Source organism: Triturus cristatus, chromosome 1_1 (assembly GCF_964204655.1).
Source record: "Triturus cristatus chromosome 1_1, aTriCri1.1, whole genome shotgun sequence".
Lineage (NCBI taxonomy): Eukaryota > Metazoa > Chordata > Amphibia > Caudata > Salamandridae > Triturus > Triturus cristatus.
In genome coordinates this window covers 106,711,772-106,734,634 of record NC_140579.1, presented here as the reverse complement: position 1 = coordinate 106,734,634, position 22,863 = coordinate 106,711,772, and the positions used below count along the sequence as shown (strand labels likewise).

Below are 22,863 nucleotides of genomic sequence, written 5' to 3'. Positions count from 1 at the left end.
AGGACAGAGTAAATGTGGGAAATTCGTCTCACAGAAGGCAGAATGGATGTTGTTCAAATGAGCTACCTTTGCTTCATTATGATTCTGTCCACTATTACCGTATGTTTTAAAGATGTGTTTATTTGGAGGAGTCTTTAGTGTCAGATGAACGCTATTTATGCATAGAATGTTGCCCAGTCTGGAGATTTAACTTCATATCCTATATGAAGAAAACTGTTTTTTAAAGTCTTGTTCTGGGTTTCTCTGTGATCTATTTCAACTGTAGATGTTTTGGTACCTGCCCATCTCCCTCCTAGGTATACTAACAGAGAGTTATGCATTTTCGACACAATGAAAGAGACGGTACAGTGCTCATGAGGTGCCATTCATCTCTGGCTGGTACCATGTCATCAAATTGCTGGCACTTCTGTGTATTTGTCCCTTCGTGGTATTATAAAATTCTTTGCATCACACAGAATAGTTCATATGATGCCAACCTTTTTATGTTTCTTACTGATCTTCATGTCTCCACCAAAAACTATAATGTTTTCGGTTTTGGTAAAAAAAGGGAACCCAGACACAAATCCCATATTCACCATTAGCCAAACTGCATGTCGGTGCCTGAAATCTGTTGTCATTCTCATCTCCAAGTGTTTATAAATTCCCATGGCTTTCAAGAGTCCCTTTGTTTGTGGATCTGTGTTTGTTTCTTTTTTCTGACTTTATCTGTTGATGAACTCTTTTCTTTTACATAGAAAGGTTTGATATGTGCAGGGGTGGGTGGTTCTGTTGCTACCCTATTGCGAAGACCTGGTCCCACTTGAACTTCATAAAGCAACGTTCTGGCATGGAATCTTCATGAACACCATTTCATTAATTCTTTTCATCTCCCCCTTAGCTTCCTGGCTGACCTGATGGACAATCCAGAGCTGATAAGAAATGTGACCTTGTGCGGGCATCTACATCATGGCAAGGTAAGATCATTAATGCAGTATGGCAATTGAGACATAACCGAAATCATGGTTGCTACTGACCTCAAAGGCAAAGCTAGGAATTCAACATATTGTTTCCTCGGCCTATAAGAGGAAAAAGGGATAAGAGTCGGTACTTTCATGGAGGCTGTTCCTGCACTGCAGTCTGTTGCTCAAGTTAAATCATGGGCTTCTAAATCAATCTTGATTTTTGGACTAGTAAACATTGGGTATTCTTGTCAGACGGTTGTTAAGCAGCTAAGTGGGAGTTTGATCCTGCTCGTGTATAAACTTCCAGACAGTCATTAGGAGAATACAATACGTGTGCTTGGACTACCTGTTCTCTGCGTTGAAATCTGGAAATAATTAAGGAGGATTTCCAATGCTTAGACTCTTTGCCAAATATAATGTGCTAATATCGGAAATGGTAGGAAATGGTAGGACGTACTGGGCCATGGTGTACTTAATTCATCAGGAAGTATAAAAGTCAAATATTCACCAAATCTTATTTGAGGTTGTAGCTTTAGAAAGTTGAAGGGACCAGAGACTTGTGAAATCTTTGCAGATTTATATAATCAATACAACACTGTCTGGCAGATGTTTTAGCGATTGTATTATCGATCTTGATTGACTGAGCTGTGCCTGCTGAGATTCACACACATGATTTGATGCACAGGAAGGCATGTACAACATGCATATTAGCTTGTGTGTTAATTAGCTGCACGACACAGACCTTTTTAAGCTGCATTCTTGAAAGTTTATTTAGGGCAGGTCTGGGATTGGGCTGTTAAATTATGATGCCCTGTTTATGGAAGAACCCATTCCAGTGCAGCTTTTTTAGCACACTTGCTTGAATGAGGGATCTGATTTGTAGATCTGTTTCTGTATCTGCTCTTGCTCTGCATTTTCCCAAGCACACCCGTTCACCACCTTTTTTCTCTTTCAGACCTGCTTTGTGGACTGCCTGATTGAGCAGACCCATCCAGAGATTAGGAAGCGCTACGATCAGGATGTAAGTGTACCATAGACTTCTGCTATATCTGTAACCTAAACAAATTTGAGGTGATGTATACGTAGTTGGGGGAAGCGATCCATTCCTCCAGATTAGTTTATCATTTGATATTCATAAACATTGGAATATTTTTTCCTGTGTGTAAGCACTTGAAACATGTTTCCATACATAAAAGTACCATTCTTTAATATAACCTCTTATGGAAAACATGCATACTTCGTGCTTAGGCCCCTTTTAGTCCACATAAGGTATCCACACCAAAGTTGCGTCCTTTTCTTGCAACATCCTGTGTTTGTGGATTCCAGAGGAGCGAAATGAGTCAAAATATAGCAAAATGTAGTGTTCGAGGCATATGAGCTGCAGATTATACACTTTTGCATAGATCGCCATCTGGTGTTGGGCCCGGATGTTTGCAGTTTGTTTTTCTTCTTGGACAGTCTTTGGAAGTCACGAGTTCGGCGACTCCTCCTTCGGTCCGTACTGCGCATGGGCTTCGGCTCCATCCTCAGATTGTTTTTCGCCAGCAGGGAAAAGATGGAGCGTAGTGATAATAGTGAAGAAACCCATGTGTGTTGTATCTAAATAAGATAGCCTGGAACGGATACAGGTAGCCGGGGAGGTGGGTGGGCGTGTATAGATCTGCCGCTCTACATGCCAAGAACAGATGCATACTGGTAAGTAGCATATTCCGTTCGAGGCATATGAGCTGCAGATTATACACTTTTGCATAGATTATATGGCAGTACCCAACCTTAGCGGCGACCACCGGTATCCGTTGCAGTGGTTTGAAATGGTGTCTTTAGTACAGCCTGGCCCACACTAGCTTGTTGTTTAGAGTGCACGTCTACACAGTAATGTTTTGTGAAGGTGTGCGGTGTTGACCATGTGGCTGCTTTGCAGATGTCATCTAAGGGTATGTTCCCTAGAAAAGCCATAGAAGCCCCTATCTTTCTTGTAGAGTGGGCTTTAGGTGGAACAGATAATGTTCTTTTTGCTTTTTGATAGCAAATTTGTATGCACTTTACAATCCACCTAGCTATCCCTGATTTAGAGATGGGGTTGCCTTTATGTGGTGGAGAGAAGGAGACAAACAACTGTTTAGTCTTTCTGAAAGGTTGCGTTCTTTGTATGTAGTACAGTAAAGCCCTTTTAACATCGAGTGTATGTAGAGCCCTTTCCGCAACAGATTGGGGTTGCGAGAAAAAAACGCAGTGACGGAAAGTTCTGGAATCTGCGGAGAGCCACAAACTGCCACCCACCCAGCATTCTCCATAGCCTCCCAATAAAAATGGTACCAGAACCTGGTGAGAGCCACACAATTCACTCTTTGGGTTTTACATTGAGCACTGTACACTTTTGGGTAAACCAAGGACTCTGTGCACAGTATTACCACCTAGTGGCAATATCATATACATAGCCATCTACACAGGCCTAGTATCCCTCACAAACCGTGAAGCATTTTCATAATTTTGGGTGCAGAAAGTTCATCTTTTTATTCCGAAAGGGTCTTTGGCGAAAAATGAATAATACATGTCCTAATTTTTGGTGGTGGGGTAAATGTTTAAAACAAGAATTTAATCTAGTATTAGACCTCAATACAAGGAAGTGGGTCTAAAAGGTAACATTTTGAATGCCCATAAAAAGTAGGCTTCGATGGCAGTACAACACAAAGGTTATAAAGCATATTGTTTTGAGGACTGTGTCTTCTGTACATGGAAAATACATTCAACTTTGGGTAATTCTTCATCCAAATGAGAGACCAATCTCCACAGTTCTGTGCTCTTTACCATTATATATATTTATTGGACAATACGCAGAACTCCATATGAAAACCTCCTCTACGAAAATGAAGAAACCAAGAACAGGAAGCTACATCAGAAAATGATCAAGAAAGCTCTTTATCCATTATCTTGTTTTGCTAGAGCAGGATCATGCTCGAAGGGGTTCTGTGCAGATGCTCCTTGCTCTCCCGTTGATAATGATGGACATGCTCGTATCAGGTACTAATGATACCTAAGATGACAGTGCAGCATAATTGAGCAGCTAGAGGTCAGTCATGGCATGTACATTTTTCTTGGTTGACTGCTCCCTAACTATCTGTAAAGTTGTTCCTGCTGTCAAAAACCTTGGTTTAAATTTTGATTCAGGGTTGTTACTTCAGTGTCAAAGGGTTTGAGACTGTCTTCTGACTTGACTACCTAGTTTTCAGAACATGGGATAAGCTAGCACATAAGCAGAAGAGAGCACCTGACCTGGTCCCACCCATGCTGATGTATCTGTTTTTCTCCATGTACTCTGCACCAAAGTCAACTCGTCCTGCAGCGGAGTGCCTCCAGAACCCGAAAAGACTGCCTGCCTTCAATATAGACCAAGACCTCCAATGAACAGCAGACCTTTTCAAAAGAAACTCCATAGTAAAAACTCTGAGACTTCCCGAGCCACCAAAGGCTGGACACCCAAAATCACCTCTGCACCGCCACCTGTGGCCTGAGTTGAAGTGGCCCACTGGTGCCAACAAGGTTTCCCAGCGCTCCAGAGTCCGAGTCCAACGTGGTTGCACCCTTTGTGGACTCCCCGATCCCGCCTGCAGCCTCTGCTTGCAGGCCCCCTCGAACGCAACTGCTCCCGGTAAGGAAACCTGTCGCCTAAAGACATCTCTGCATCAGTCACACCCGGGCCATGGAGAAGAGGATCCCTGGTGTCCCTATGTCCCGGAGTATTGTAAGTCTTGACACCCCCCCCCCTTCCCCCCCGCCATCCCACCGTTGGTTAGCTCCAACTGGTCTCCCAGTCAGAGCTTGTCCACTAGTAAGGGAACCCTTAGATTCTTTACACAGTTTATCAGATTATGATGTATCACATAAGGAGTCCACTTCTTACACATTAGGTCGGTATGATCATGTGCGGTGCATAGTGTTCTGTCTTGGTAGGGTCTCTTGTCCTCCGAAATTCATCTGATTTTCTTATTAATCAAACTATTTTGTTGCCATTCTTCTTTCCAAAATGCATCCTCCAGTAAGGAGGTCTATTGATGTTATGGTTATGAATGCTTAAGGGCCCTAACATACAACCTTGCTAGACTAAATTAGCATATTACATGCTTCAGAACTATCCAGCTCTGATGGGAATTAAACTCCGATTAGTATGGCACTACTCATCATTATAGTGTCCTCTAATGATGACTTGCTTATCTGCTTCTGTTGGACTTGATCTTCAGCATGACCGAAACAGGGATTATTATTTGTATCCTGTAGGGGAAAAACAAAATCAGCGATAACATTAATTCCTCAAATCATGACATGTCCATTTTCCTGCCACCAGAAAAGCAACACACAAAGTGGTATATTACTAGTATATCTATGCGATCAAATAATGTTAAAGCTGCTCCTCTGTATCTAAACCTCAGAAGTCTTCAAGGTACTGGTAGGAAGACAACAACTCCTATCCCATTCAATACGGTGCACGATGCTGTGGGACAGTAAACCAAGACGAGTCAGAGTAAGTTTAGACTGACGTTGGTAAATAATCAGTCGCAAATGTTATTAAGCATTCCTATGTAAAAATAGGTATTTCTGTGGGGCCAACTGGGTGTTCCAGTATATATGTACTTTGAGAATTGTTCAATTTACTGCTAATGCGTCAACCACGGGACCCCTATTGTTATGTCAGTCGCGACAGAATTGTCGACGTCACCTAAAGTGTAAAAGTATGCTCGTGGGATTAGTGTCAAGTGGACCGTGTAACCATTCTGAATTCAGTACTTCTGTTTTGCTTCCCGTATTAGGGTTGAGAGGCCATATTTAAGGTTTATTACACAAAACAAGAGCACATTTTTAAAATGATCTATTGGTCACGAAATACAGTGTTGCCTCGGTGACCATGTTTTCTTTATTAGATGCTTATACAGATTTAGTTTTTGAAAAAGGTGTCCCATGTTCCCACATGTAGGCAGGGAATTTCTAATATGTATTCTTTCATTGAAACTAACATGATGGAGAACTAACCCAAGACCCCCTGGCCACTACCATTAGGCCATTTTCAGTTCCTTCAGTCAGAGTGTAAGGGAGGCTCCATATTAGCTTTTTGGTTTTCTGTACCTATTCTAGAATGTTTTTCTAGTTTTTTTGTTATAAGCCTAAATCACATTGTCTGTTATGTCTACGATGGACGTCTATGCATTTTCTTAAATTAAAGCATCAAAGAGCTTAATTTGTCCTCTGTCTGACTGCTGCCTTTTATGATGGGAAAGGCAGCTGAGAGCAGCTCTTTGAAGTCAATTATAGTAGGGAGAATATTTCAGAGTTGCGGATGAGTGACGACGGATGATCACCTTCTATGGAATGCACATCTGTAGTTACCGGCATCAAGTGAGGGCATAATGGCTTTGAAAATATACTTTGCCCATACCTGCTGCGGATACTGTTCCTCCAGTTGGCGGAGCACAGGCCTCCACAGCTGTTAAACCCCTTTGCCCCTGCAACAAACTGAACAAGAGGCTGGCCCGGTGGTGATGTGGCTGCCTTTGTTATGATGCAGTTTATTGTGCGCAGGGGGTTGGATCCTTATGATCATTTTGAAAGGCTCATTTGTGCTTCTTTTGTCTTCCAGCTCTGCTACACTGACATTCTCCTGACAGAGCAAGAGGTAAGCATGTTTTCATCATCTCCGTTCCTAGGATGTAATGACCTTCTGATACCTCAGACCAGTAGAACCGTCAGTAGCTCACACTGGACCCATTCTCCAGTTCCTTCCCTCCTTTGTCACTCGTCTTTCTCAGTCCTTTCCCCATGACCTCACATTATTATTGGGTTGGGCTCCTTGGCTTGGAACAGGACCTCTCTCCAAACTGGACCGCAGGCTAGAAAGCGAATTGATGGCCAAATTGAAATTTGCTAGAACCGTAGCAACATGTTACACATTTGTAACTACAGTCAAATGGGTAACTTAAAGAAAATTGTGATGTGGGGTATCTGCTCTGTGCCCCTTATGCCAAAACTTGGTTGCAAGGTTAGATTGTCAGTCCTCTTCGATTGGCATCATCCACTTGTGTGCCTCTTGGAATAGTGTAAGAGACTGCCCACTGACCCCAGCTTTGTTTATTTTTATGGGCTCAAGCAATAACTGATGCAGTGTGTGGTGTTTTAAATGACAGATTTGCACCTCCTCGCTTTTTCTTAGAGAGGAGTCGGCATGAAGAGTACGCCAGTGACGATGGTGCTGCCAGACACGAAAGACAAATCCTATCTCTTCAATATCATGGACACCCCAGGTATGTGTTGCTAAGCCTTACTCCTCTTTGAACTGAACATGTTCGCTTCTAGCAAGACTTCTGCTTTATAGTTTAATACAATTTTCTATTACTGCTTGTACTATCCAGTGAACCTATGCCTAACTGTTCTTTCCGTACTTGGGCAATGGATTAAACGCTTTTGATTTAACAATCCACAAATGTTGTGCATTTCTTAGGTGAGATGTTAGTCATTTATACATGCCTGGCTCTCGGATTATCATGCACAAAACTCTCCTTTTAATTTTTACAGGTCATGTAAACTTTTCTGATGAGATCACAGCTGGGTTCCGGATCTCAGATGGTGTGGTGCTATTTATCGATGCAGCTGAGGGGGTAATGATTTATTTCTACTCTTCTTTCTAATATGCAGTTAATTTGGAGCCCTGGAAAACGTATTTCTTTGTTCGGCCCCCAGGCAGTAATAAGTATATTTTATTTTCCACAGATTTTCTCTTGATCTAATTTTCCTTCTTCCAGAATGTGTGATTTCCACAGTTGGTTGAACATAGAATACTACCCTTTGTAAAATGGCATCCCATACTCTCCAGTTCTGCAGTTGCAATATATTTATTTATAAAGTTTTGTATAGCGCGAACGTGACACTAGTGGGTATCAGATCGCTTTACATGACATGGAATAGTGTAACATTTGGACTGAGAAAAGAAAAAAAACAGGAAATACATGAGTGATAACCAAACATATCATAAAATATAATAGTGTAACACGGATTGGTCTTGAATAAAGACTGTAATAGGAGGGAACAATCCCCATAGGAGTTTGCTGGCTATACATTTTCAATGTGGCCGTTATATTGTCTTAAGGTAAAAACTTCGCCAGTAGAAAAGATTTGGCTTCCGTTTTGAAGGAGGAGGTAGAGGAGATTAGGCGAACATCCGGTGGTAGAGAGTTCCATATCTTGGGTGCGATAGCCGAGAATGCTCTGGCAGCCGTTCTCTTTTTGTGAGTTCGTTGGGGTTTCAGAAGCAAGGTGAGCGCACTTCGTGAGTATCTGCTGCCCCCTGATTTTTCTAGCTTTTGAGCCAGGTAATTGGGTGTGTTGAGATGTAACGCCTTAAGCTTCATGCAGGCAATTTTCAGCTGGATTCTTGCCTCGTACGGTAGCCAGTTTAATGATTTTTAGACCCAGTGAAATGTGTGTGTTTCTTTTTGTTCCAAGGACAAGTCTGGCTGCCGCGTTGATGGATGCTCTTAGAGGGGCCAATTTGTATCGAGGTACGCCACATAGTGTGGCACCACCATAATCCAGTCTGGGTAATACTAGGGCTTGGACCTCTTATTTTAGGTTGTCTTGTTGTAGAAAGGGTTTAAGATTCCGCAGAATGCTTAGTTGGTAATTCGCGCCTTTGGTTGCTGCGCTGATGTGATCCTGCATATTTAGGTGTTTGTCTAATGTTATACCTGACGATCTAGCGGAGTCTATGATGTGGGGAGAGCATTTGAGGGCTGTAAGATGTTTCAACCAAAGATCAAGCTTGGGGCTGTAGTTCGGAGGGGAGATGAGAAGAAATTTGGTTTTGGCAGCGTTGATTTTGACATGGTTAACTGTGAGCCAACGGTGTGTTTTTTGTAAGATGGAATTGAGGGATATAATGTCCTCTAGGGAGGTGATTTTGAGATACAGCTGAGTGTCATCAGCGTACATATGGTATTGTATATTAGAAGATTTTAGGAGATAAGCCAGCGGTTCAAGGACTAGGTTAAATAGAATGAGTGAAAGAGCTGAACCTTGAGGAACACCAAGCGTGATCGCATGGGACTTAGACAGAGATTGATTCATTTTGACTGTTGGGGATCTGTTTTGGAGGAAGGAAGCGAGCTATTGTAATATGACCCCTGATAGGCCCATCCTTTGTTCCAGTAAGTTCAATAGATTATCATGTTTGACGGTGTCCTAGGCGGCCGATAAATCAAGTAGTATCAGAAGGCATGATTCGTTTTGATCCAGCATTTTTAGTATGTCATCCATTATATGAGTAAGTGCAGATTTGTTGCTGTGATCTTGACGGAAGCCTGATTGGTGCTGGTCGAGGAGTTGAGATTTGTCTATGTGGTTGCACAGTTGACTCTAAACACATTTTTCTAAGAGCTTTGCTAAAGTAGAGATGTTGGAGATGGGTCGGTAGTTGTTAGGATCAGCGCCGTCTACCATAGTTTCTTTTAAAATGGGAGTTATTTGTCCTACTTTTAGCCAGTCGGGGATTGAGAAAGAGCTGAGTAGAATCAGTTTAGCACCTAGTAGAAATGTGTTAGGAGCTCCTCAGTCTCAGTCCCTTACTGTTTTTTTTAAGAATCTACATCTGAAAGCCACATTTATAAAATAAGACAGTAGTGCATCGCTTGAAATATTGAACAGGGAGCAATCTAACCTGATCACTTTCCTGAGATGTAAATATATTTTCTTGTGTGAAAGAGCATCTGTTCAGCAACTTACAGTGTTTTATATGTATTTTAGCCACCCCTGCATTGTTTTTCATTCATTTCTGGCCCTATTTAGTTGTTATAAAAATTGATGTAAGCAATCTCTAAACCTATATATTTGTATCATTGCAGATCACATTAGTGTGTTCATTGTGCACACTGCTCTTTGCTATTCCTATTGTATTATTTTAGACCTCATGTCATATCAATCATTCAAAAGCTCCTTTTAAGCTCCGACCATCAGTTGTTTGGTATTGCTAAAATGCAGTATCTGTAGTCTTAACAGAAAGGATCATTTTTTTCTGCGCTACTTTTCTTAACGTTTGCTAAAAAGAAATGACAAGCGATATAATCCTTCTAGTTGAATGTACCTCAAGGTACCAGGCCTCTCTGCTCCTACATGCCTAATATTTTACTTATTTTAGCCCAAAGCATATAGTTCTTGCATCGTTTGTGTTGCGCTGAATGTTTTGCTTTGGAAAATCCTTTTCATGCGCAGTGTAGTCTGAATTCTGGTGGAAAGCGGACTTCCATTTAAAATAGAAGATCACGTTCACTGGGTGTTCTCTTTTGCGGATGGGATCTTATTTCTTTCCTCCCTCTAAGTCTCCCAATAGTAAACTGAGAATAAGTGCGTATTTGAAGTGGACAGATTTTGTTGGTGATATATTGATGATTTCGTACTTCTGCATTTAAAAAAAATGATTGACACTGTTGAATTGCTCTCTTTCCATATCTCTACATAAGACCGATGAGTAGGTTTCAGTGAAATAATGTATTTTTGCTTCAGACATATTTTGAAAGAGATTGTGTGAGAAAGTGCCTCTTTTTGCATGGTTATCCCGCACTTTGGGCCTGGTTTTGATGGGGTTTTAATTGTAGTGCACAGAGTCCCTGCCATCCAGGTCCCCTGTGCCAGCGCTTCTTCCCATAAAACATATCCCCAATTGGTACTTCTGCCCCCTGTAAGTCTCTAGTAAGTGGTACCCTGTGTACCTATGGCTTGGGAGCTGAAGTGGATACCCCTGGTACCCCCTCAGTGGGCCCATTCCACTGCTCTTGCAGGCCCCTGTGAGAGGAAAAACGACAAAGTCAACATGGTGCCCTTCCTGGGTGCCATGCTGGCTAGCACGGTCTGACAGCCCTAAGGCAGGTTGCACGATACCACCGCGGAGGGCAGATCTGCATGAGCTGTTATGCCCCTACAATATTAGGGTCCATTCATTAATATTGTAAGTGCCAGTGAAGCCCTAGAGAAGACATGGACTGGAAAATTGATAACTCGAGTTCCACAGCACCATGATGGCTTCACTCAACACAGGAGTGTTTGGTACCAAACTACTCATCTCAATAAATCTACTCTGATGCCAGTGTACTATGTACCCAGAGGGCACCTCAGAGGTGCCCCCTGAAAATCTACCAACCCTGGTGTGGTCTCTGACCGGCTGTAGGCAGCCAGCCACCACCAGACAGGTTTCTGGTCCCATGGGTAGAAATACCCTGCTAGCTGGGTGCAGAAACAATGCATATCCTGGGCATAGGTGTCTCACCTCCTCTACCAGAATAGCCCAGTGCTCGAAGGGGGAAGCTTCAAAGGCTTGCCGCCATTGTAATGCGACCCCCCTCCCCCCGCAGCCTCTGCTGCTAGCAGCAGATGGCAGCCCCCAGTTTACACCCCCACTTTGGGTGGGAAAACCGTCAGGAAACCTCAGGAGAAGAGGTGTGTCCACCTCTGCCAACTCCACTCCTAAGGTGTGGGTAAGGCAAGGTGAAGCACATCTTTCAGTCTCTGCCATCTTGAAGATGTGGAGACCCCTCGGGGCTAGGTCTCTGTCGTGCTCCCACAGGAGGGTGGCATGATTAAGGGTGTAGTCACCCCAGGTAAGGTGCCCATTGCCCCTACCTGCTACTCTCCTAAAATGCCCCTAAATCTAGCATTTAGGTGGCTCCCCCAGACCTAGAAACTAGATCTGTGATGATCTAAGAAGAAAGAAGACATTCCTGCAGAGAAGACTGAAGATGGCGACTGCCTTAGACCGAGCACTACCAGCCTGTCTCCAGCTTCTCAAAACCTGTGACCTGTCTTGCAGTCTGTGACCTCTGAAACCCTGGGAGGACTGCTGCCTTTGAAAAAGACTCCAATCTCTCTTGGACAGCAGACCTTTTCAAAAGAAACCAACTCCAAGGACTCTGAATCCATGCGGATCCACTTATCCCGCTCACTCTGCACCGACAGCCTGAGTCTGAGTGGCTCACCTGTTCAGTGAAGTCTTCCCAGCGATCCTGACCTCGAGTTCAGTGTTGGCTGACCTCTCCTGATCTTAAAGACGGCACCTTTCAGTGTGAATCCAGAGGCTTCCTCTGACCGCGACCGGCTCCGGTAAGAAGACTCTGACGTCGAAAGGCACCTCTACACCTGAAGCCCCTGGGCCTTGGTGAGCTGAACCAACGGTGCACCTACGACCCCCTACATCTTTCCTTATCTCTGCGGTCATTGGTCTCCGTCCTGCAACCTCCGGTGCCATGCCTGCAGCCTGTTTGCCAAAAGAAGAAACCCCATTGAAAAGCATTGGGTGCCCGACACCGATTTTGCACCCTACACCCGGCCGCTCCTGTGTCGCTGGTGGTGCATGTTTGTTTCTGCTTTGTAGCGCCTGCAACGATCTCCTTACCTGCAAGCAGTGTGGCTCCAGGCATCCCTAGTCTCCATTGAAAAGCATTGGGCCAATCTAAACCAGCTTTGGGCAACACCTACAACAGCCACCACCTTTAAAAAAAACTGGTATGGAAGTCAGTGAAACATCTTTCATGGCTGGAGGACAAGGCTTCCTTATCAAAAAGGGCCCGTGGATGGGTGACTTTTTGAACTCCTATGCAAAACCTATAGCGCAAACTATTTCAACCTGGGCTATGCAAAAAACAAAGATCAGCTTCACGAAATATAGGCTCGGCTTGTTACCCTGCACACAGCACTTACCACCTTAGCTAAGGGAGAAAGTAGGCTCTACATGCCGCTTATGTGGATCAGCGACAGAAGACCTGCTGCATATACTATGCTCCTGCAAAGAAATTTTTAAAGAACGGAAACAACTGCTAAAACGACAACTTAATTTACGAGGGGTCCGCACCAGGAGGCAAGCTGTACTGGCATGCTTCGCATCCACAGATCCACAACTGAACTGGTGCCGAGTAAAATACCTGAGGTAATGCGAGCAGAAAATGCCAGTAATGCAGCCATAAAAAGCGAATATGTACCCTGCAGCTTTACTCGCTGGAGTAGAGCAATGTTTTTAGTAATAATTTATAACTACAAGAAATGTGATGAAGGTAGTTTTATGCATGTACACATTTGTTTTAATTGAAATTCTTTTGTATTGCAACGGTTTTAATTAACCATGCAAATAAAAAGATATGATTCTGTATACAGAATTATTATTGCTAAGAGGCAAGAGGGTTTTATGCTGTATTTTAATTGCATTTATATACCACTCTCCCTATAGAGGTATTATAGAACTTTAAGCCGGGCAGCTCACTGCTCCAGAACCCAGAGTTAGTAATAGTTTTTCTTTTTTTTTAAATTGGAATTAGTCTTGTGCTCTTAAAGAAACCATGCCATGCATTTGCTTCAGGTTTTATGTGGTAGATTAAATTAATAGGAGTTGGGTATGATGCTTGGTGGCAGAGGGGGAGTTTGTGCATTGGTTGGCACTATTAATAGAGGAGCTACAGGAGATTAGGTATAGTTGGGTTGCAGGGGTATGATTTTTAAGAGAAGTTGTTATCTTTGAAATGAGGTGTGGGCAGTTTGCAGAGATAGAGTAGTGGCGATTAAGGCAAACATCCATGTGGCTTAGAGTAGGCTATGCTCTTAAATAGGAGGCATGCAGAGGATGGAAAGGAAGAAGACAGTCATTCGGGTAAAAAAAGGAGAGTCGAGAAACTGAAAGTTTTAAGTCAGTCAGTTATCATGCAGAGGTTTTAGGAATATTGTGGAAGCTATTTGAGACTGCGGGTAAAACTGTAAAAAGAAATAACATTGTTTGTATGTGTTGCAATGTCATTATAGACCATGAGAACACCAGTGCACACACGCAACCATCACCAGTGGGTAAATGGCATTAAAATGAGTGTGGTTAAATCTTCCCATAAAATCCTGTGGAAGGAAAACAGGATTGTGTTACTTTAAATGTTTGTGCTAGAGATATGCCTCCCATTTCCCCTTTAGTGATCGGAGTAAGGTGAAGAACAGTCAGTTTTAGTGAATTTGTGTCAAGCAATGCTTCTCAGGGCAGGTAGCAGCACTGGGGCTGTGTCTACTCTGGAGCACCCACAACATAGGCAAAATGAAGTGTTATCTTTTGCATCTAATTGTTGTTCAGCCTTTCTGTAGCAGTAATCAGACACATAAAAGGAAGGGTTTCAACAAAAAAGTACTGGCACACTGTAGCAAAAACTTCCTTGTTACTCTGGACTAGGTAGGAGGGAGTGTACGTTATCACAGACCTCCAATACTCATTTATAATGTCTGGAGACAGCCCATCCAGAATGCTACAAATTTAACAATTAAAATGGATAGAAAAGTGAGAAAAGGAGAATGTGCAGTCAGTCCACAAACGGATACACTCTACAAAGACCCTCAATAATAACGAGGTGAAAAAATATGTAGAGAGAGAGAGAGTACCTCACGTGCGCACCACCAGAGGAGCTACTGGTTGGTTCTCACCAGCTTGCCCACGTTTATTTCATCATCGGTCACTCTCTCTCAAGAAAAAAGTGTGCAGTGTCCAGTAGAAAACACAAAACACAAGACCGTGTAGTGTGAAGAACACAAAAACAGATAAATTGTGCAGACAACGACAAATAAAAATAGTGAAGGTGTATAGACTCACAAATGATTGTTTTATTCTGGTTAGGAGTCTATCACCCTGTGAAAAACCACAGCATGTTGCATACCTTAATAATGACGGCCAACATGTTTCATTGCCAGTAAAATTTGTGGCAAATTCATCAGGGCAAGAAGGGGTCAAGAATCACCTTGTACAACCAGGCGGTACCTCAGCACTGGGCTCCAGTGCTGAGGTACCGCCTGGTTGTACAAGGGACAGGGTGCAGGCACCAACGACGGTCGTGCTTTGCTGAGCAGGAAGGCGATAGTTAATAATTTAGTACGCCCCTGCGACTGGTTGGTGGCTGGTATGTGGGCCCATAGCTCCAACTAGTCCTTTTAAAGGTGTGTGTCCAGAGAAGGTGATTCTTGACCCCTTCTTGCCCTGATGAATTTGCCACAAATTTTACTGGCAATGAAACATGTTGGCCGTCATTATTAAGGTATGCAACATGCTGTGGTTTTTAACAGGGTGATAGACTCCTAACCAGAATAAAACAATCATTTGTGAGTCTATACACCTTCACTATTTTTATTTGTCGTTGTCTGCACAATTTATCTGTTTTTGTGTTCTTCACACTACACTGTCTTGTGTTTTGTGTTTTCTACTGGACACTGCACACTTTTTTCTTGAGAGAGAGTGACCGATGATGAAATAAACGTGGGCAAGCTGGTGAGAACCAACCAGTAGCTCCTCTGGTGGTGCGCACGTGAGGTACTCTCTCTCTCTCTACATATTTTTTCACCTCGTTATTATTGAGGGTCTTTGTAGAGTGTATCCGTTTGTGGACTGACTGCACATTCTCCTTTTCTCACTTTTCTATCCATTTTAATTGTTAAATTTGTAGCATTCTGGATGGGCTGTCTCCAGACATTATAAATGAGTATTGGAGGTCTGTGATAACGTACACTCCCTCCTACCTAGTCCAGAGTAACAAGGAAGTTTTTGCTACAGTGTGCCAGTACTTTTTTGTTGAAACTATTGTTGATTGGAGGGCGTTCTGGCACGTTTTCCCTCTCTAGCTCCTTTTGTGATTGAACATAAAAGGAAGGGCCCTGCCTAGAAACCTTCTCACCTGAATAGTAGAAATTGCCGGCCCAGCACTCACACTAGGTACCAAACATTCCGTGCTCAGGGAAACAACTAATCCGCAGCCCCTTCCAAACAGGATGTTTTTGGTGCAGCCTCTTTGTTGGGTCCAGCAAGCAGTATGGCAGTCCTTCTTCTCTCTTCCTTCCATTTCAGTAGTGATCGGAGGACTGTATGTCTACACTGCAATTTTTTTTAATCATAAAAATAAACATGACACTTGCTTCAGAATCATTGCAGCATACAAAACATTGAGATAGACATACATAAATACATTGAGGACATAGCACTGTAGGGCCTGTGTAAGGAAGTGGGTTTCTGTTGCAGTAACCCCCCCACTTTTTGCCTGATAACTGATGCACTTTTTCTTGTTGTGCCCTGGGCTCCTGCCAATCAGGTGCCCAGGGCCTGTGTTCCTTCCCTAAAAACTGCCTAACAGCCAAAACCCAACTCTGGTCACATGTCAGCCCCTGGTAAATGGTACCCTAGGTACCCAGGGTCTTGTGACCAGAGAAGGCGCCTAAGGGTAGCAGCACTTATTGTGCCACCCTTAGAGGCCCTGTACCCTGACACACACACACACACTGCCTTTGCAGGCTGAGTGTCTGGGTGCAGAACAAAACAAAGAGTTGACATGGTACACATCCCTGTGTGCCATGCCCACAACACACATTGCTCTGGCATACCTCAGTCACCCCTCTAGCTGGGTGCCCTATGCCAGTGGTGTGGGCACAGGTGCATGAGCCCTGTGCCCCTACAGTACCCAGGTCCTTTCCTGGGCACTGTAAGTGCAGTGCTGCCATTAGGAGTATATGGTGCTGGGAGGTTGTCAACACGAACTCCACAGCACCATGATGGCTACACTGAAGACTGAGAAGTTTGGTATCAAACTTCTCAGCACAGTAAACCCACACTGATGCCAGTGTGGGATTTACTGTAAGATGCACGACAGAGGGCATCTTAGAGATGCCCTCTGAACCTAACCTACAATCCACGTCTTGTCTGAGGGGCTGCCTAGGCTGCCACACAGCAGACATGTTGCTGGACCCCTGGGTAGAGAGCCATCCGCTCTCCTAGGCCTGCAACAATGCACATCCTGGGCGAGGTGCTAGGTCTCCTCCCCCAGGATGGGCAGGGGAAGCTTCAAAGGCATGCCGCCTTTGTGAGCTTCTCCAGGCCACTTGCTGTACTCAGCAACTGACTCCTACCGGTTCTGACCCCCGCTCTGGCGGGATCACTGGCCGGAAACCCCAAGGAAGGTAAGGGGGTGTGCCAGCCTCTGCCAACCCCACCTCTCAGGTGGGGGAGGCGAGGTGAAGCACATCTCCGGGCTCTCGCCATCTTGAAAATGGCGAGCCCTGCCCAATCAGGACTAAGCTACTGCCCCCCTCCCACAGGAGAGTGGCAGGATAGGGGGTGTACCCACACCAGGGAAGGGAACCATTAGTTCCTATCCTCTACCTACCTGTAACGCCCCTAAATTTAGTATTTAGGGGCACCCTGAACCTTCCTTCCTCCGATCCAGATTCCGAAACAGCGAAGAAGGTCAAGAGATAAGAAGACCTGCCGTGCAGCTGCTCACAAGAGGAAGACTCCAAATGATTTGGCCCCAGCCCTACGGCCTGTCGACCCTCGAACCTGCTCCTGCTAAACCTCGGCATCTCCAGTGGTCAGCAAACTCAAAAACCCTGGAAGACCTGACTACCTTGTGACTCTAAGCAACTGGGACTCCCACGAACAGTGGTACTACTCAAAGCAAGTAACTGACCCTGGCACATACTGCACCCGCCAAGGCTGGCCTGTGCTGGAGTGGACAAAGACCCCGAGGATGTCCCCCCGGCGACTGTGACCCCAAATCCAGCAACCAAGGACCCACCTCGACGCTCCTGATGACGCCTGCAGCCTCAGAACCAAGGACCCCTCCAACCGCGACCAGCCCAGGGTAAGATTTCCCGACACCAAAAGGCACCCTGTGCCCAACTCCTGGGTGCCTACCTATCCTCCAACTACCCAATTTACCTCTCGAAGTGGTTGTTACACCTGAAGAGTCTTCGTCCCCGAGCTTGCAGCCTTTGTTCTTTTTTGAACTTCTCCATTGCAATCCATTGAGCGCCCGAAGGCTCAAAAGCACCCTGCAACCAGCCGCCCGAGGGCCCCTGTGTTGGACTTGGCCCTGCTTGCGGGGTCATCCCGAACTTTTTTGCCTTTTCCCGAGCCCTTTTGCTTTGATGGAATTGGTGGGTTCAGGATGTTGGACACTTTGGCGCTGGATAGCAGTGTGTGTGCTTTCTGTCTTACATAGGCTTACCTTAGGTACCCCCGACCCATGGTAGAAAATGTAGAGGCCATGTGTGGTGTGGAATGAAAATAATAAAAGTTGCGCAATGGTGTGCGTGAGTTAATTTTCACCATTTTAAGAAATGTCACTTTTAAAATGTATGCCATTGCTGTGTGCTTTGTGCCGCCAGCCTGAGGTGGGTGGGCGGTCTAGTGTTTGAAGTGGCAAGGTGTGCTCTACACCTCCCCCACAGTGACATTCGGGACTAGAACTGCCAGGGACCTTCTAAAAGCTTCTGGCTCTTTCTGGTAGGTGGGGTGAGGGGTGTATATGAAGGGGAGCTGTGCCTCCATGTGCTCAGACTGAACGTGGACTTGATTGAGAGGGGACACTCTGCCAGGAGGTACCGCCGCAAGGGCCTGTGTGCTGGCCCCTGAGCCCATCTTTACCCCTCTGCTGTCCACAGGGCCAGTGAGAGCCTTTGCTGGAGTGAAGACTGCTATGTCAGGAGGAGTGCCACTTTATAGGAGATGACTGCTTCTAGGAGCTGCTGTCCTGTACTGATGAGTGCCCACTGCCTGCTGATCTTGCCCAGCCTTGCCTGCCTGCTCCACTGCCCTAGCGCCTCGTGAGCGCTATACTTTGACTGCCTGTACTCCCAGGAGGTGAAGAGTGTGGGCACTACTTCCTTGTGTGGGACCCTGGATCTTCGCCCGCTCTCTAGTGCCTGGGAGGCACTATTTTCCTGATTGCCAGATGAGGAGCTGACGCCTGCAGCGCGGTGCTGTCATAGCGCTATATCTCCATCCCCAAAGAGAGGAGTAGCGTGGATCCTGCAGCTGATATCTGGTGAGGGAGTCCTCCTGCATCTTCCCCTAGCACCTCGTGGGCGCTATATTTGGAGTGACTGGGCTCTTCCTGCTGCCTAGCGCCTTGTGAGGGCTGCAGCCCCTAAGAACTTTCCTGCCGCCTAGCGCCTCGTGAGTGCTATCTTCTGGTTGCCTGCACTCCAAGGAGGTGAGGAGCGTGGGCGCTACTTATTTGGGTGGGACCCTGGGACTGTGAGCCATCTAGCACCTCGTGAGCGCCTAGTGCCTCCAGCTCCTGCCCAGGAGAAGAAGGTGCGTTGGTCCTGCAGCGCTGTGCTGTCAGTGCTATATCCGCATTGACTGTGCTCTGCTTGCTGTCTAGCACCTCGTGAAGTGTTACATCTGTTTTCCAGCCCCCAGGAATCTTAGTCCTGCATCCAATGGACAGCGCTGCATTTATTTTCCACAACTGCCCCGCTGGACAGTGGGCAGCTGCCACGGTTGGGCATTCCTCCACTTGAGTCTCCGGAATGGGGGCTCCAGTTTGTGCATTGTTGGGATCACGTGGTGTGGCCTGCTGATTGCATGTGGATTGCTTCATGCTAATGATTTCAAGCCCAGGTGTATTTACAGAAGGTGCCCTGCCAACGTTCTGGGAAGGGCCTTTGTACAAGTATAATCTAGTTTAGGCTAATGAGGTTGTCATGCCTACAGTTATGCCTGCAGTATTGTTTATGCAGTGGGACTTGTGCTAATAAGATGCCTACCAGCTCAAGTGATTAGGCCCTATGCTGATGGTATGAAGTAATACCAATGGTAATTTGATTAGCCCTAAGGTGTTGCCCATGCTTTATCTCCATGTTTTCATGCTAATGTGATTTATGCTCACATGTTTTATGCCCCAGGCTCAGGATGTGTGCCTAATGTTATGTAGGAGCTGTTTTATACTTCATGCTTACTGCATTCATGCTAATGATATTACATCAGCGCCTCCGATTCATGCCTGCTGAGGCCTAATACTAGTGTGCTGATACCTGATATTCTGTAGTAGGGGATCTGTGTGTATAGTCATAATCATGTGAATAGTCCCCCCCCCCCATGTGCGTGGACCCCGGAGCAATCGAAATACTCTCTTTAGTTGTCCTCTTCTGCAATCCTGCATAGACACTTAAGAGAAAATAAAGACAAATAATGCAGCCTGAAATAAACAGGGCTACTCTGGCCGGTACTTCATCCTGAAGTGAAAAAGGATAGCCAGATAATACTGAATTGTAAACATTTTGCTAAGTTTCACACATAGAGAAACTCCCCTTCACAAAAATCCTTTGTCATGATAGAGAGGAAGGGTTGGACAGACAAGCCCCCATAGGCTGCCATTATGTGTCTGTAAAAGGATGCCGTGCCTTTAAGGAACCCTCCAGAGACCCTCTGTATCCCATGATGCACAGCCAAAGTCTAGTTACTTCCAGTTCTTATTTCCGGCTCCTGCTAGCAGGACCCTGGAGCATTGAGCCCTACCTTTAGTGGGTTATCTTCAAATATTTGAGCTTTTTTGATAATTTGAGTATTTCACTCGACGTCTGAGGCCTTTACCTTCCTTTTGCTGTCTTTTTGGGGCAGTTTAGCCACTTTTTTCTTGTCAAAATGCCATCTTTATTTGACAAGTGCCCAGAATGTGGCAGGAAGAAGGCCAAATCGGACTCTCACAGGGTTTGTATACTCGGTCTTCCTTCATCTCATGTTCCTGACTCCTGTGTCATCTGCAAGTCATTCTCCAGGAGGACCCTGCGTGACAGGGAGAAGATTTGTCTTCAAGGCCTGGAGCAGAGAAGACAACAGGCTGCAGGTGGGACATCTGGGCATGGAGAGAGCCTTTCCTCTTCCACAACCCATGCGTCGGCCTCTGGGGGGCTCCCCAGTCGAAAGAAGGCTCAAACGACGCAGATCCCGGTCGAAGTCGAAGGCGACAACGTCGGCGCCAGGTATGACTACCATATGCTCCCCGTCGACCCAGTGCTCTGGGTCCAAACGACATCGAATATCAACGTCGAGGGGGAAGGACGTCGAGACCTCGGACGAGGTCGACGTCAAGGACTTCACAGACGACGTCGACACATCATCGCCGTCGATCTGAGTCCAGGACACATTAGCGCCCACCGTCGAGGCGACACCGCCGTTCACCGTCGGCGGCGACCTGCGCGTCAAGATCAACGCCGTCGAGGAGAAAGTCGACGTCGAGAGAAAAATCAACGTCGCGAAGACGGTCAACGTCGCGAAGACGGTCAACGTCGAGGAGAAAGTCGACGTCGAGGAGAAAGTTGACGTCGAGGAGAAAGTTGACGTCGAGGAGAAAGTTGACGTCGAGGAGAAAGTTGACGTCGAGGAGAAAGTTGACGTCGAGGAGAAAGTTGACGTCGAGGAGAAAGTTGACGTCGAGAAGCCTGTCGCCCTCTGTGGTCAGCGTCTCCACGTCTGAGAGTTCAAGGTCAAGACTGCGTCTACGTTCACCGTCCAGGGGCACTGCTTCCTCTTCGAGGCTTGCCCGCAAGCGGAGGAGGGTGATTCATACTTTGGACTCTGAGTACTCCAGGACCTATTCACCAACCAGGTCACTGGAATCCGCCCGGCTTGTGGCTCCTTGTCAGTCGCCACTGCGACCTAGGACGCCTACTCCTCCTCCTCCTCCTCCACCACCTCCTCCTCCTCCACGTCTGCCGACGCCTCTACCTCTGCCACCACCGCCGCCCCCGCCTCAGCCGCCGGCTGTTCCACCTGTGCCAGTGGACCCGGCGGTGCCAAGAAGGCCGAGATCTCGATCCCGGCCGAGACATCGCTCTCGTAGCCGGCACCGGTCTTCAACCAGATCACTCCGTCGTCATCGTCAGGAGCGGTCACGTTCCAGGTATACTAGGGACATGGAGTCCTCTAGTGCAGGAAGATATTCGCCGACTCTGTCGGATTCCCCACCTCCAAGGGTGTCACCGGTTAATGACTTTACCACGTTTCAGGAGGTTCTGGTACGGGGAGCGACGAAGCTGGGCATTGCATTGTCCGTGCCTACCCCGTCCACGTCTGTGATCTTTGAGACGCTACAAAGGAAGCAAATCTCTCGTCCTCTGCTTCCTCTGGTACCCGGTTTGAAGGAACCGGCGATGGAGTTGTTCCTTACGCCTGCCTCAGTGAAGTCGGCTCCCTCAAGACTTCAAAAGAAATACAGGCCCCCGGACTCGGACCCTGCATTCCTGTGGGTAGATCCCCCTCCGGGTTCAGTTACAGTGGTGGCGGCTAAGAAGCAGCACGCTACGGCACCTTCGACCACAGTTCCACCGGACAAGTAAAGCCGTAGACTTGATTCTGCGGGGAGGAAAGTCTGTAGCACTGCAGCCACTTCAATGAAGGCAGCGAGCTCGACGGCTCTCTTAGGCCGGTATGACCGCTCCTTGTGGGAGTCTCTCCAACAGTTCATGGAACTCCTGCCTAGAGACAAACGCGAGGACTTTCAGGAGGTTTTTAATGAGAGTCTGATGGTCTTCAATCAGATCATCAGTGCGGCTGCAGACACCTCTCTCCTGGAACCGCATGGATATTGTCATGGTGTGACTCTAAGGCGCCATTCATGGTTGCGTCTCACCTCCCTGAAACAGGAGGCTCAGCAACGTATCGCTAACCTGCCATTCTCGGGTTCCACCCTCTTTGGTTCCCATGGGGACGAGGAAATGGCTCGTGTGAAGGCGGAGGTTGAGACCCTCAAGCCCGTTGGCTTGGAGAAGCCGAAAGAACAGAGTAAGAGTTTCTGCCCCTACCAACGGCGTTACTCTTCCCAATGGTTCTAACGCAGACAGGGACGTCAGGCTGGACAACAGCAGCAGTTTCAGCGGCAGCCCTTTCAGAGACGTCAGAGAGGCAGGGGCAACCAGCAGTCCACATCGGGGAACAAGGGCCCCGCTGGTTCTACGCCCTGAGGATTTACTTCCCCCTCTTTTGTTACCCACTCCGGTGGGGGGAAGCATTCCAAATTACCTGGCAGAGTGGAGAAAAATAACTCAGGACAATTGGGTGCTGAATATTGTTCGCAGTGGCTACTGTCTACGTTTCATCAGTCCCCCTCCA

At 46.3% G+C, this 22,863-nt stretch overlaps 1 protein-coding gene across 4 annotated transcripts in view; it reads left to right on the top strand.

Annotated features, from left to right (window-relative positions):
• Positions 1 to 22,863, top strand: part of EFTUD2 (elongation factor Tu GTP binding domain containing 2) — a 208,733-nt gene that overhangs the window by 35,945 nt on the left and 149,925 nt on the right. For all 4 annotated transcript variants that reach the window (XM_085609831.1, XM_085609851.1, XM_085609863.1 and 1 more), the window contains exons 5-9: positions 878 to 953; positions 1,897 to 1,962; positions 6,571 to 6,606; positions 7,141 to 7,231; positions 7,503 to 7,585. In XM_085609831.1, the coding sequence (XP_085465957.1) occupies positions 878 to 953; positions 1,897 to 1,962; positions 6,571 to 6,606; positions 7,141 to 7,231; positions 7,503 to 7,585 (352 nt within the window). The remainder of the gene's footprint in view (positions 1 to 877; positions 954 to 1,896; positions 1,963 to 6,570; positions 6,607 to 7,140; positions 7,232 to 7,502; positions 7,586 to 22,863) is intronic.